The sequence below is a fragment of the Rhinolophus sinicus genome, linkage group LG10, assembly GCF_036562045.2.
Source record: "Rhinolophus sinicus isolate RSC01 linkage group LG10, ASM3656204v1, whole genome shotgun sequence".
In the NCBI taxonomy this organism is placed as follows: Eukaryota; Metazoa; Chordata; class Mammalia; order Chiroptera; family Rhinolophidae; genus Rhinolophus; species Rhinolophus sinicus.
In genome coordinates this window covers 14,978,018-14,993,698 of record NC_133759.1, presented here as the reverse complement: position 1 = coordinate 14,993,698, position 15,681 = coordinate 14,978,018, and the positions used below count along the sequence as shown (strand labels likewise).

The window sequence follows — 15,681 nt, the reverse complement described above, 5'->3', positions numbered from 1 at the left end:
AGAGATTATTAATACCAGGGTCAGGGGTGTCAAGTTCAGAGATTGCCCAGATAGTCATGAGAAAATGATCATCCAGGAGGGCATCGCCTCTCAGAATTTTAAGCCAAACACACGAAACAGAAGGAAAGCTTGGCGACCCTGGTATCACAATGTGAACTGATGACCCAGAGGGCAAAGGCTATGGACTCCAAACTCAAAGCCCTGAGCCAATCCAACTCCTGTTGCTATTTTTAAAGCTCAGTGCGGGTGAGGGGCGGGGGAACTAGGGAGAGTTTTTCCACTAGTAGTCAAGAACCGAAATAGGAAAGATCAACAGAGGCATTTATAAACAATGAATGCCATTAATTTTTTTAAACTAAGAAGGGGTTGGAAAAGTTGTAGTATAGCAAGGAGTAGGGAATATAGGGAGGGAAAGATAGCCCAGCAGTCTTCACAATTTTTAGTGGTCCTTTCTGCTTGCTTGATGGCATTTCAAGTCACTGGTGAATTACTATATTAGTGAATTTCCCGGAAAACTTAGAAACCATCTTGTTCAATTGAGCTCATAGTACGGGAGAGATAGGATGGGTTATTTTTAATCAAGTTCCCATGACTGAAGTTCAACTGCGATGGGAAATACGTTCCCCTTTTTGCTCTTTTACAGAAAACTTTCTCACTATTGAGTGATATCTAGAGTTTGGGAGCAGATTAAGCTGTATTGCTCTGATTAAAAAGCTCAAGCTCTTTCTAATACTCCACATTATGAGGACAGTGACAGGTAACCGAGGGCTCCTTTTGGGGATAGTAGGAAAGAGGTCATTGTAAACCCTAGTTTGAGCTGTGTCTGCTAAATTTACCAGCATGGTGCAACAAGAAGACCATTAGACCAAGAGGCTAGACACTAGTATTTTAATACCAGCTCTGCCATGAAGGAGTAGTATAATGTTTGTCAAGTCACTTTGCTTCTCTGAGCCTGAGTTTCTTTATCTGTCAAATGAGAGGGCTGACTAGATCTGGGAGGGCAAGTTGGTTTCCATACTAATTGATTGCCAATGATTGCCCAAAGAAGCCTCTAAACCTGCATCATAGCTCAATGAGATAATTATTGTGATTGATTAGTGATGTCTGCCATGTACACAAAATGAAGGGCTTTTTCAACACATACGCTATGTATTTGCTATCCCTAGACTACTGATCTCCAGGGCGGGACTTCTCAAAACTTGAATATGCATGCAGATTGCTTGGAAATCTTGGTGAGATGCATATCCTGATTTAGTGGATCTGGGTTGGGGCCAGAGATTCTACATTCCTTACAGGGTCTCAGGTGATGCCAATGATGTTGGTCCATAGGCCACCCTTTATGTTGCAAGGCACTAAGGTATCTTTCTAACTAAATTCAATGACACTCTTAATTCAGCACATCACTAAGAGCTATGTAGAAGGCCTTAGGTACTTGAGAAAGAGAAAATGAAGTACAGAAATAACAGAGAAGAGAGCTAATTTTAAATTTTCATAAATTTGTTTCTTACTTATTCATTTCATTCTTTCCACAGATACTTCATAAATATGGGGTGCTTATAAATAATTGGGGATACACATGTAAATATGTAACCCAAGAAATATTTAGGTTGATGCAAAAGTAATTGTGGTTTTTGCGATTATTTTTAACCTCTTAAACTGCAATTACCTTTGCACCAACCTAAAGTTCTAGGGAAACTGAAGTAAGAGAACAATAGTTCTACCTGAGGAGGAAGAGGTCAATGAAAGTTCCATAAAGAATGTGGCATTTGAGTAGGGAACTGAAGGATGAATGAGAGTTCACCACTCTTTACCAAACTCATTATAATTCTTAGAAGCACCTTCCGGTGGAGTACAAAGAACCAAAACGTGCCAGGTTTTCTTTAAAAGAAAAAATATAGCAGTCCACTCTTAATTTCTCATAAAATGAAGAGATAGCCTACAGATTTATCCAGATTAGTCACTGTCTCTCTATTCTTTTCATAGACTCCTCACATGGGAAGCACCATATCCAAAAGGCAAATCAGGCGGTTACACTATTTGGCTTTGGTCTGAAATGGTATTTAAAAAAGAGTTCTTGACCAGTTCATCATTGTATCCCCAATTTCCAAATGTGATGGAAATCTGGTACCTTGATGCAACCAGAAAATATAGCTAAAAGGTTTCAGTCAAATCTAGTTGCTTGAGGGGAAGAAATAAATAATTAATTAAAGGACACCAGCCAGTGATGCAATGTCAGGTGTGGAGGAAGTCAGACCTGATTTAGGATTGCAGCTCTCCCACTTACTAGCTATGTAATCCTGGGGAAATTGTTTAAGCTGATCTTCAATTTTCCATCTGTTAAGTGTGGAATAGCAACACAATTCAAAGAACATATGGAAACTTCCTAATCCTTGGTGCACAGTCCCCATATCAAGTGGTCCTGCTCCTGGTGGTCTCTCAGTTTTCAGCATTTCAAGAGTAAAGACAAGCAGTTCTTCTGTGTATGGGAATGAAGAAGGAATTTGTAATCAAGAAACCTGGGTTCTAATCTCATCTCTGCACCCTCTTTTCCATTGGCCTTAGACCAAGGACTCCCCACCTCAAGCCTCAGTTTCCTCAGCTGTAATAGAAGGCTGAAAATAATTGTTTATCTACATCCATGGATCTCAACTGTGGAGGGGTTCAAGGTAGGGGTTCCTAGGTAGGAGTTCAAGATGTAGCAAATAAAAAGACAGGACACCCAGTTAAGTTTGCATTTCAGAGAAACAACCAATAATTTTTTAGTATAACTGTGTCACAAGCAATATTTGGGATATAATTATCTCATACAATATTTGAGATATTCCTATACTAAAAACTAATTTTTCTTAAATTAAAATTTAACTGGACTTTCTGTAATTTATTTAGCAACCCTGCCCCTAAGGACATTGGACAATATCTGGAGATGTTTTGGGTTGTCACAATTCAGGATGGGGGTGCTACTGCATTAAGTAGGTAGAAGCTAGAAATGCTGCTAACCATCTACAACGCACAGGATCTCTCTCTCTCTCTCTCTCTCTCTCTCTCTCTCTCTCTCTCATACACACACACACACAGAGCAAAGAATTATCAGGCCCCAAATATCCCTTATCCCTAGTGCAGAGGCTCAGAAACTCTGCTCAGAAAACTTGGATTTAAAAAAAAATAAAAAGTGCTTTGAAATCTATAAAACATTGAAAGCTGTCCATTAACTTTTGAAGGGAAATGGGCACTTTCTCGTTTCCAACCAGAGGCACTTGAGGTGGAATAGTCTGTGAAGTCTGCAGCTTGACTTTCTACTACAGAACGTGCTCTGAGGAACCCAGAGGATGGCCACGCCGTGAAGGACATTGTTCCAAGAAAGGAACACAAAGCCTCCTGCTCATGTCAGCATGTGCAGAGTGTGCCGCACATGACCAGCAGGGAACCAGGGCCAAGAATTAATAAGCTAGTATTTGTATCTCTTCAATTAATTTAATAGTTTTAACTTTTATGAAAATTTCTTAACCCATCCAAATTTTGGTTCAGAACAGGCTATGGGTTAAGTATCCGGTGTTTTCCACAAATAACTTGCCAGGTGACTCACCAATATGTGTTGAATAATTCCCTGTTTTCACTGCTGATTTAAAAGTCACTGTTATCAAACATTAAATTCTTAAAGATACTTAAGTATGTTTTTAGGTTTTCGATTCACTTTATTGGTTATTTTGTTTGTTCGGCACCAATAGCTCCCTGGTTTATTGTTATGATTTACAATAGATTCTTTCTCAAATGTGTTTTGCTATTCCCAAGTATTTACTCCTCAAGATTAATTTTAGAATCATTTTTGAAGTCCCCCACCCAAATCCCATTGAGATTTCAGCTGGAATTCTGGTAAATCTGTAGAACTATTTGGAGAAAGTTGGCATCCCTTCAATTCATTTTTTTTTATTTTCTTACTTAATAATAGCATGTTGAGTATTAGTAACATCAGGCATCTTTGTCTTCTTTCCAACTTAAATAGGAATTCATTCAACAAGTATTTATGAGGTATCTCCTCTGTGCCAGGTTTTGTTCTAAGCACTTAGACTGCATCAGTGGACAAAAGATCTTTGCCCTTATAGAGTTAATATTGGGGAGACAGTGGATGGATGGATGGATGGATTTTCTAAGGTGAGAGGTGCTGTGGAAAGAAGAACAGTATAAAGCAGAGTGGGAAACATCAGGATTGTAGATCCAAGGGGCAGGTTGCAGCATCATGTGAGATGATCAGGGTAAGCATTGTTGAGGAGATCAGATCTGAGCAAGACTTGAAGGTGAGACTACTCTGAGGAAAGAGCATCCAAGTGAAGGAAACAACTACAGCAAAAGCCTAAGGTAGAAGCATACTGTGTAAATAACAGCCAGGTAGCCAGTGTGGGGTGGAGCAAATGGATGAATGAGGAGCAAAGAGGAAAGGAGGGCCGAGATCTTGTGCAACTCTGTAGGCCATTGTAAGGACTTTGGCTTTTACTCTATAGAGTAATTATAGGACTCTAGTGATATTTGCAAAGGGTCACTCTGGCTGCTATGTGAAGAACAGACTTTGCTGGGATAGGGACAAGGATTGAAGCAGAGAAGACAGTTAGGAGACTATTACAGTAATTCAGGTAAGAGATCAGCGTACAGCAGGAAGAATTAAGAAGAGCCCAGATTCTTGGTATATTTTGGAGGACGTACCCACTTGCTGGATTTCCTGCATGTGGGCTACCTGAGAAAAATAGGAGACAGGGATGCTGCCACGGTTTCTGGCCCAAGTAACTAGAAGAATGGTATTGCCATCAACTGAAATGGGGACACTCTAGGTAGCATAGGTTCAGGGGTATGTGCTGAGGAAAAAAGATCACTAATTCCATTTCAGACATGCTGAAACTTGAAATGCTTATTTGACAGCCAAATAGAAAAATGTCCAGTAGTCAGGTGTATAAGTAGACCTGGAGTTTGAGAGTCTTTTCTAGATAAGAGATATAAATATTGGCGTTCTCAGCATATAAGTAGTATATAAAGGAGTAAGATCGGATGCTATGACCAAGGGAGTAATTATAGACAGAGAAGAGAAGAGGACCAAGGACTGAGCCCTGGGGCCCTCCAACATTCAAAAGTTGGATAGAAAAGGAGTACCTGGCAAAGACACTGGGGAACAGTGACCATGCAGTAAATGTGCTATGTACCTTAGAATCCAAGACAGAAAATATGTTAATGAGGAGAGAATGGGCAGCTTTGTCAAATGCTACTGGTAGATCAATTATGGGAAGAACTATGACCAGGAATTGGGATTTAGCCAGGTGATGGTGTCTGCTAACCTTGATGAGAGCGTTTTGGTGGACTGGTGAGAGAGAATTTCCAGTGTTTCTTCATTAAGTATCATAGAGACTCATTTCAGATGTGTATCCTTCATTATACTGTGGAGTATCCTTCTATCCCACATTCACTAATAGTTTAAATCAGAATGAGTAATCTACTTAGATGACAGATTAGAATAATAATTATTTCTAATAATAAGCTATAATATAGAATATATATACAACGGAATATTATTCAGCCATAAAAAAGAATGAAATGCTGATACATACTACAGTGTGGATAAACCTTGAAAACATACTAAGTAAAAGAAGCCAGATGCAAAAGGTCACATGTTGTATGATTCCATTTATATGAAATATCAAGAATAGGTAAATCCATAGAGACAGAAATCTGGCTGACAGATTCCAGGAGCTGGGAGGAGGGAAGAAGAGGAAGTAATTGCTTAATGGGGATGGAGTTTCCTTTTGCGGTGATGAAATGTTTTAGAACTAGATAGAGGTGGTGGTTGAACAACATGGTGAATGTACTAAATGCCACTGAATTATTCACTTGAAAATGGTTAATTTTATGTTATGTGAATTCTACCACAATAAAAAAAAAAAATACTGGGGTGGGGGGGGAAGCTATGGCCCACAGGCCAAATCTGGCTCACTGTCTATTGTATATAGCCCTGAGCTAAGAATGGTTCTTACATGTTTAATGGTTGAAAGAAAATACAAAGAATAATATTTCATGACACATGAAAATTTTAAGAATTCAAATTATAGGAATATAAATTTCTCTTATAAATAAAGTTTTACGGAAATAGCCATGCTCATTTGTTTACTTATTACAGGTTTCCCCCACTATTTGAAAACAGAATGTTCCCCTGAAAGCTTCCTTAAGACAAAATGAGATAAAGCAAAGAGTATCCCACACTTTCCGAAAGTTCACTTTGTGCCACTATGCTTTTAAGAAAGACCTACATTCCTAACAGTGAAAATCTTTGATTCCTTTACTTATGTCTGTTTTCATGCTACAACAGCAGAGTTGAATAGAGGCAATAGAAACCATGTGGCCTGCAAAACCCAAAATATTTACTCTCTTGCCCTTTACAGAGAAACTTTTCTGGCCCCTATTCTAACTCCTCAGAAGGGGGTGGGGGGGGGGGAACCTCCTAACTTTATGGCCAAGCTTGTCATTGTTGAAGGATTTTCTTCTGAAGAAGTTATCCATTCTGCTGCCAAAATCTTCAGATTCTTGGAATGTAGGTGTTTTTCAAAGAAGGAATTGGGAGCTATCTGCCTCCCTCCTGTTAATGATGCCTTCACTTGATTAGCCTGCAAACTGCATTTTTACAATACTACACTAGATGACGATTTCTAATGCTGTGGTGAGTGGTCACACGGGTGTGGTGCTCAGTGTGGGCGAGATGAATCCCAGAGAGTAAGCACAGGGAGTAATTCCACCCTCTCTCCCTCCTGAGGCGTAAACTCCAGAGAAGGCTAACCTCCGTGGTCCTCTCCAGCCCTCAGCCTCTTTTCTCTCCCCATTTCCATATAAATCAAAGCGGCAAATGAAAGTAAGGAAAGGAACCGCCAACGTCGGTAGAACTGACATTTCTCAGTTCTGACCACTTCCCCACCATCCTTGCCCGAGCTTCCCAAATCCTAGTCTGATCTGAAACGTGAAGTTGGATGTCTCAGCAGCCCATTTGTCTATAGTGTAAATGAGAGTGCATACCCATTCATTTTTGTCTTGCTTTTTAAAAAATATTCTCTCCTCATTCTCAAACGTTTCCTGGTATAGCCCTTTGATAAAGTTCCCTGGAGGATGTCTCCAGAAGAAAGAAAGCCCAACCTTACATGGTAGACCTATTCTTAGAAAGCTGAGGGATCAATTCTGTGCACACGGACGGTTCACACAGGCTTTAACCAGTAGTTCTAATTCTCTTTGTTTGGCCATGGCTCTCAGAACATTCATCCTTTTGGTCTCTTTCAGTTTGTTAGAAGTCCCTGAAAAGTTCACTTATCACAGTAATACATAAATGAAATACAATTATTTTATATTGTTATATAAATATTCAAATAGTATTTGAATAAAAATACTAATCTAGTTGATACATAAGGATGAATTTTATTTATAAAAGAACCATGGAGTGAATTGTTCTATAAGTGATGTTTCTTTAATATTTTATGTCATCTTCATGTTCAAAATGTATTTGAGATAAACTTTTACAAAACAAGGATCAACTTATTTGTTTGTAATTTGTGTTATAAAGGGAGAGATTTCAGTGTAGAATGTAGACTGTGCTATCTCTGGGCCACACCTGATCCAATCCTGAGTTTGCAATGTCCAGTTCAGCCTGAAGGAATCTGAAAGTCATGCCCTTGGAAAGTCACTATTCAGAGTTGCAGATGGTACATCTCCTAGCCATATCACTGCTTACTTTTTCATGGTGAGTTATGCTTACCAAAGAGAGAGCCCCTTGATTTTCCCATTTTGTGTTCAAAACATCCTTTCTCAGATTGGGAGACTGAGGCTCAGAGATCAAGTGCCTTGTCCAAGGTCTGAGAGCTAAGGACTAATATCTAAACTTTTTCATCCCTAGGGCCCAACTTCTTCCATCCCACCATGATGTCTCTATATTATATACGCATGTGCATGCACACAGATCCAGATACGAACATACAAATATAATACAGTGTGTGCACGGAAGTTTTAATGAGTTGTAAAATTGCCCTGCTTTTGTACTTTTGCATTCTTCCACTTATACTTCTCCACCCTGGCTCCACTCTTCTTTTTAAAAGAATCAACCAAGATGAGAACACTGTTTTTAGGTATCTATGACATCAATGCCATTTTCAAAACGAAAAATAGGTCCCTGAGTAAATGCATATCAAAACTTGAAACAGGAGTGTACACTTACATCAGCTAATGCATTTGCGGCCTGGACTCCTAATGACATTATTGATCATATCAGTAATCACCCACTTAGCGGGCTTGGCAATAAAGCCTGCAATGGGAAGGACTCTATTTCCTGCACTTTCCTTCTGCGTGCTTTCAAGGGCCTGCACGGGGCACTAGAGCAGATCCCTCACACGTGTCTCTCCAGTGGCCAGCTAGCTCAACCTGAAAATTCCTGTTCACATTTGTCAACTATAAGGGCCTATTTGTAACCCACCCCAGATGTGATCTGAATGCTTATTCCAAAGGGGGGTTCGGGACAGGAACAGCTGTACACCTAGAATCTTCTAAGGATAATGCTTGGTGGCTAGAACTCTTTGCTCTTTCTCCTCCAACCCTCCAACCCCATCCTCACTGACCATGGTTACATCCTTGTATTTTTATTTTATCATCATAAGAGACAGTCACAGCTAAAAGGGCCATAAATGCCCTTCTAATTTTACCCTTTCAGTTTCAGCAGAAGAAATCCATCTCCTTCCTTGGCATCAAAGAGAAGTAGTGTGTAAGAGTAATGGGAATACAAGCCCTGTTCTGAATGCATCCTTCCTAATTCCACTGTGAGCACTGACTCCTTCACATCTTTCTGTGATTATTCAGATTTTGAAGACTCATGTTGTTAATAATGGCACTAAAGATAGAAAATGTATGCATTTCTCTCCCAGAAATCAAAATTCTACATGATTTCATTCAGGCCATTGTTTATATGTGTGAAGTCAGGCGGTTTTCATTGCATCAGTGCATGAAATCGTGGCTGAAGTTATGCTTACACACGCCTACAAATAGGTTTGTGTAGGTGTAGAATGGCAGGCACTTCTGGGCTATAATACATATGAGGTAAACACAGGAATGGAAATCGGAGGCATCTCTCATCTGTCGGGGTGACAGAGCATTCACAGAAGCTGTAATAGCTCCTGTGGGAGGCATGATGGAATTCATACCAGAAGGAAGAAGTAGAGGCCAGTGTAAGCTGTGAGCCAGGAGGAATCCACAAGCAAAATGACAAAAGTCAAGGGGCACAGCTAAGTTGATTCTGGTCCAGAGAGTTGTCAGCATCTGCTTCAAGGAACGTATGAAGAGACGGTGTCAGAGACAGAGGGAGGGAGTCCCAGAATCAGCTTTCAGCTGGATTCCTAGGCCAGGTAGGCATCTGATGGGACAATATCTGGCCTGGACTGTAGGGTCACCTGGAGCTTACAGAGCTCTGGGTCCCAACAAATCAGGATGCAGTCACCCCAGAACATTGGTATGGAAGACAAGACCAGTCAGGTGGGAGCCCATACAGCAAAGAGCTGCAGGCAGATTAGAGCCCAGTAGGCACACAAGCCTCCCAGAGGCAGGTGGCCACAAGAAGATATCTAGTTCTTTCCATAGTGTGAGTGGAGTGGAGCCCCATCCTTCTCTTAGCCTGGGCACCTCTCTGGCCCAGGCCTGAGTAGGCTGGTCATTCCTGATGGACAGTAATGTACTTTGTGCCAAGCAGTTTCCTGGCCGCAGGGGTTCCAGAAGTGAATAAACCACCATTCCATGGCAAGGTCCTGTTGTGAAAGGTACTCTAGAACAGTGAGAGAAGAGAGGAGAGAGGTGGGTCCTGTAGCTGTGGAAGGAGGAAGGGAGTGTATGCAGGCAGCTTTGGAAAATACTTAGCAGTTCAAAGTGAGAAGCTGTTTAGCAGTAGAACAGGAAAGGCAGAGGACACAGTGTGAGCAACACTCAAGAGGCATGATCCAGCCACCTCGCCAGGAACACACATGACCTGGTAAAACAAAGGATAAGTGGCGTGCGTTGAAAATAAAGCCAGGAAAGTAGGCAGGGTCCCCATCATGGAGGACTTCTTAACTGATTCCCACATAATTCTTTTTCATTCCCTGTGCTGGTATATATTCAGGGTAAACTGCCATGAATAATGTTAGCTGCATTATAATGCCTGTTTTTATAATCTAGCAGAGGTTTTGTTATAACTTTAGTTTAAAACTACTAACTCTGTCATCTTTACTACTGTTTTCATAATCCCTAGCCCTTAAATGCCTCTGGTCTGCCCAGGCACTGAAAACTCGCCCCTTGTTTTTGTTTTCATATTCTGGCTTTGAGACCCTTCTGTGACATGGTCCCTCTCTAGACTCTGCACACTCTTGATCCCTTGCAATCTCCTCTCCCAGCCATGGCCTATACTGGTGGGGTTGAGGGGAGTTCAGTAACTAAACCTATAAGAACAGGGGCCTGGAACATCTTTGAAGTATCTCGTCTGTATCTACCTTTGAATTATTTATAAATAGTTTATGTATTCCAAGAAATATTTATGGATCTGTTTATAGGTATTCATATTTTTATATACATAGCTTTAGATTTTTTTGAAAAGTTTTTTCCCAAATCACAGTAGTCTATTTTATTATCTAATTTACATTAATTTTAATCAAATGAATTGTAGGAGTAATTCCACAGTTGTACAATCTGAAAACAAACTAACTGTTAGTAACAATTATAACCATTGTTCACTGCTTATTTAAGTACTATACTAAGATGACATTTTTTATACAAGTTCATTTTTACTCATTCTTTATATTACTTCTCTAGGTAAGTGATGTCAATTGTAAATCATCCTTTGATCTTTAATTTTGATACTATATGAAATTTGACTAAGGGTTAAGCAATGTCTCAATGGCAAAATCTTATCAAAATGAGTATGGCCAGTTTTTTTAAAGTTATATGTAATCAATTTCATTTAAAAAAAAGGGGGGGGTTGTCATCCAATGTAGTTGATTTAGACACTTGCATTGAGAATACCCCTTCAATATTTTCTCCCAATATCTATGTATAGACTTCATTCACTAGAGCTTCAACACTTGGTTTTCTATGGACAGCTCACTTATCCGTAATGGTGTATGAGACCATGCTCCTAAAATAACCCAGTGCCTGATAGTTAATCAGTGTTGTATTGGCTCACATTGATCCATTCAAAATTCCATTTGAATATCATAACTTTCATAACAATTTTCAGTTGTATTATAACTCATAGAACTGTCTTAGATTTATCCCGGAAGTTCAAATCTCAGGAAGAACTGATGGTTTATGTGATGACATGACCCATGTTTTTCCTGCATCTCCAATACCAAGGACCAAATCATTCCAAGGAACTGATATGACCCAGTTTCCAGCAACTTAATTTGTTATTTGCTCTTTTGTCACAGTAGTACATGAGACTAGCTTAAACATAATACTTATGATACTGAAAATTCTACAGTGGAAACTGTCTCATCCTCTGAAAGGCAGACACTTTTAACCTGTTTAATTGTTTCTGGCATTATTTTAATATTTCTAAATGCTTTGCTTCTACTACTATTTATTGATTAATCAAATATTAATTAGCTTCCTGCTATAGAAGATGAAGATTCAGCTTTCACCCCTCTAGCATCCCCTGCTTGTTCCCCTCTTCCTTGCTCTCAACTTCCCAAAAATGTTATATCACAATCTTTGCTTCCTTGCTCCTTCCTTTCCAAGTAGTTTTATCATAATTGTGTTAATTAGATAATCAATTTATACACTAGTGCTAACTTCTGATTCAAGCATTATACTATGATTACATTTGCTTCCTTACACAGGTTTTAATTTCCTCAAATTAGAAGTCACCTTTTTCATTTTCTTGACTTTTCATGCACCTATATTTGTGTTTTATGAATGCTCACATATATCTGTGAAATGCCATATCTATTATAATATCAAAATCTCAAAAACATCCATAAATGTTTAAGTTCCACTTTCCCCAAGTCTACTGCCTTACTTCATCTTAAAGCACCTGTCTAGGGCTCTTACAGTATTTTCATACAGCATATTATTTACCTCTCCTCTGTGTCAGTTCTTCTGTTGTGCACTGGATCTGACAATTTCCTCTTCCTTGATTTATTACCTCGTCTTTCTAAGGCACATCCTTCAGTAGTTTTCTAAGATAGTGTATGTGGAAAGTAAATATTTTGAATCCTTGAAGATCTGAATATGTGTTTGTTCTGCCTTCATACTTGTTGGTAATTTGGCTGGGTATAAAATTCTAGATTGAAAATTATTTTCTCTCAGAATTTTGAAATTCCACAGTTTTTGAAGGTCCATGGCCTTCTTGTTTACAAGTTGCTATTTGTAGAGCCAGTCTTCCTCTCTCCTGCGAAATTTCTAATCATTCTTCCAGTTGCTTTCCATTTTCTAAATATATGTTTACCTCTCTTCTACTCTTGCTTCTCCTTCTAGTAACCTTGTTATTTGGGGTTTGTACCAAGTTTTTATTCTTTGACTGTAATTTTAATGGGGTTAAATTACAAAGCATATTATCTCTTGGTATGAACAAGTGTGAAACTCATGTGGCCAGTTTTCCATATTTGCAAAAAGTCCAGTGAACATCTTTCTGTTTCCCAGTATTTAAACCTGTGCAATCCCCTTTGCATATATTTTGACACTATTACTACATTAGCAACCATGAGAGTAATACTATCTCCATTTGATGAGGAAACAGCCAAGGTTTCAAGATTGTTAGTAGTTTTCTTAAGTATAAAGAGGCGGCAGCATGAGAGAGATTTGAATTTAAAATCACGGTTTTCTCACTCTATTGAGACATAAGGGTCACATTCAAGTGATATCTTTGTGATGGTGGTCACTAGTAATAGCACAAGTAAGACCATAGCTTCACCATATCTTGCTGCAGTAAACTAACAACACTGCTGTGATGTGAATTATTCTTTTGAACTATTTTTGAGCCACAGCATACAAGCTTTCCTCCTCAATCACTCTTTTTATTCCACAGTAAAAATTGGAACACCTAAAACCAAATAATTGCTGGTGGTCTGACTTGTACAAAACAGTGGATGTATTAGAACAGACAAGAAAAACTGAAATTATAATGTTTAGGTCTGAAGGAAAATATATTTTAATATATAATGGTGCTATTTCAGAGTCCATCACACAATGAAATAACTTTCTTCTTTGAAGCTCTTACTTACATTTTCACATAGGGCACAAATAGCATTCTCTAACTTAAAAAAAAAAATAAGTAATTGTTTTCAAAATCCAGTCTTTTGAAGGCATGCTGTCTTTCAGCTAAGTTGTTACTCTAAAAGAAAAAGAACTTTCCAGCTAGTATTTATGAACAAGCACACATATACAATAATTTATGGTGTGTTCATATGTCTCTTAGACTTTCCGTGGTTATAACAGCAGACATGTTTTATGTTAAATGAATCCTTCCTAAAAGGAGTTTTCAGGTAATACCTTCTGAAGGGTTTCTAGGTACTTGTTCAGTAAAGGGTTTTCCCATTGCTTTTTCCAGCTGAATTTTAGGTTCTTTTGCTCTCTTATTTTATCACCTAATTATCCCCAACTGCATCTTAATGTAGGTTAGACAAACCAAATAAAGGGAGAAAATGTTTGGGTCACGCAGTGAAAGAGTAAAACTAGGCAGGAAACCCTCAGACGCAAGGCAAATCATTCTACTCTTTGGGCCCTCGGGCTCTCATCTGTAAAATAAAATCAAACATATAGATGATCTTCAAGTTTTCTTTTAGCTCTAAATGCCATTTCTACACCATCGATGAATCAACTTCAATTAATTACCTAAATCAATCACTTCTTGCAATACATATGTGACTATGAATTTGTTTATTAATTTCTTTAATATATATTTATTGGCCATCATACTGAGAGCTGAGTATACAATAGCAATTGAACAGACTCAGTCCTTAGCCACATTGCATTTATAGTCCAGAGGAAAAGGCAGACAAAAACAAATTCTCAAATAAATAGAAATTGTGATTAAAATAATACTGTGACAGAGTGCTGTGAGAAAGAATAATAGGAAAAAGATAATTTAGATAGTGGAAGGGGAATGTTTCCAAGAAAGCTTCATGGAAGAAATGCCAAGCGATTTGAAGGATGAGGAGTAGTGAGACAAGTGAAGAGTGATAGAAACAACATTCCAGGCATATAAGGCAGCATGTGTAATGACCCTGAAGCATTAAAGAGCTTGTGTATTCAGGGAACTTGAAGGAGATCTTGTGGCTAGAGCAGAGTGAACGAGAGGGGTTGCCTGAGGGAAAGTTAGAAATGGGTTCCCACCAAATCATACAAAGCCTCACCACCATGGTGAGCATTTGTATAGCATCAGAAAGCCATGAGAACCTACTGAAAGATGGTTAAGCAAGAGAAGTTGGTAATTCAAGTACATTTTTAAGATTACCCTGGTCACTCTGCACAGACTGGAGGAAGGCAAAGACAGATAAAGCTAGTTCAATTGGGAATTAGTCCAGACAAGGAATGATGGTGGTTTAAATGAAGAGGCAATGGTGGAGAAGAGGGTGGATTTTATATATCTTGAGATATCCTCATTTTGTATCTATAATCAGCTGTGATAAACAGTGTGATATCTGTTCCCCCCTTTACTGGTCACTTTTCAGAGAGTTTATCCAACAGCTCAGACTCAGTGATAGGAATTCAGGTAAAATGGCAAAATTTCAGGACTTGCACTACTCAGCAATACATACAGAAGAGCAGAAACAAGTGACTTATATGAAGAGCAACAAAACTGCAATTTGACAGCTTGAATGGAGAGAACAATGAAAGTGGAAGTGGCTAAGATTTTCTGGAGTAATGAATAGAAAAGGAGAGGAGAAAACCAGAGCTGACACCTTATGTAGAACATGTGAGAGAAGGTAAAAGAATTGACCATAATATTTTGCCCATTTTGAAAGGTTCATGCAAAAGTCACAGATTAAGAAGAATTACCTGGGCTATGGAAGTAATCACTTTTCAGTGATTTCATACTAGTCACCAGAAAAGAGTAGGTTGTATCCTAACCAAAGCTCACTGTATGTTTGACAGGAACAAATGCTAAGCATGGACTGCGCTGCAAAGCCTGTAAGATGAGCATTCACCACAAGTGCATGGATGGCCTTGCACCCCAGCGGTGCATGGGCAAGCTGGTAAGGGCTTGTGCCAGAACCAAACCCCAGAACCCCCTGCACAAGCACTTGCCTGCCCCAGTGAGATCACTGCATTTAATCTCCTCCCCTACAGCACCCTTGACAACTGGACACCAGAAAGGCAGCCCCAGAAGCCCTGTCCTGCCACCTTGGCTTCCTAGTTGACAAAACAATAGAGCAGTGGTGGAGGTTTCGTTAGCCTAAGAGATGGATGTTCCACATGGAAAAAGGACTCAGTGTCCTTACCAGGGCGACCAACTTGTCCGAGTTGGGACTATCTCAGTTTTAGCACAGGAAGTCCCACCTCCTGGGACTTTCCAGGTTTTAAAAGTGAAAATCAAGCACCCCAGAAACCACGCCCCCAGCCCCAGACAAACTATGGTGGTTGGTCACCCTAGTACTGAATTGGCTGACAGCTCAGTGGGTATCATGGATGGGATAGAGATTAACCACGTTCTCAAAA

General features: G+C 39.3%; 1 protein-coding gene across 3 annotated transcripts in view; it reads left to right on the top strand.

Annotated features, from left to right (window-relative positions):
* Window positions 1–15,681, top strand: part of STAC (SH3 and cysteine rich domain) — a 135,208-nt gene that overhangs the window by 68,298 nt on the left and 51,229 nt on the right. For all 3 annotated transcript variants that reach the window (XM_019727663.2, XM_074312639.1, XM_074312640.1), the window contains exon 3: window positions 15,118–15,218. In XM_019727663.2, coding sequence (XP_019583222.2) covers window positions 15,118–15,218 — 101 coding nt within the window. The remainder of the gene's footprint in view (window positions 1–15,117; window positions 15,219–15,681) is intronic.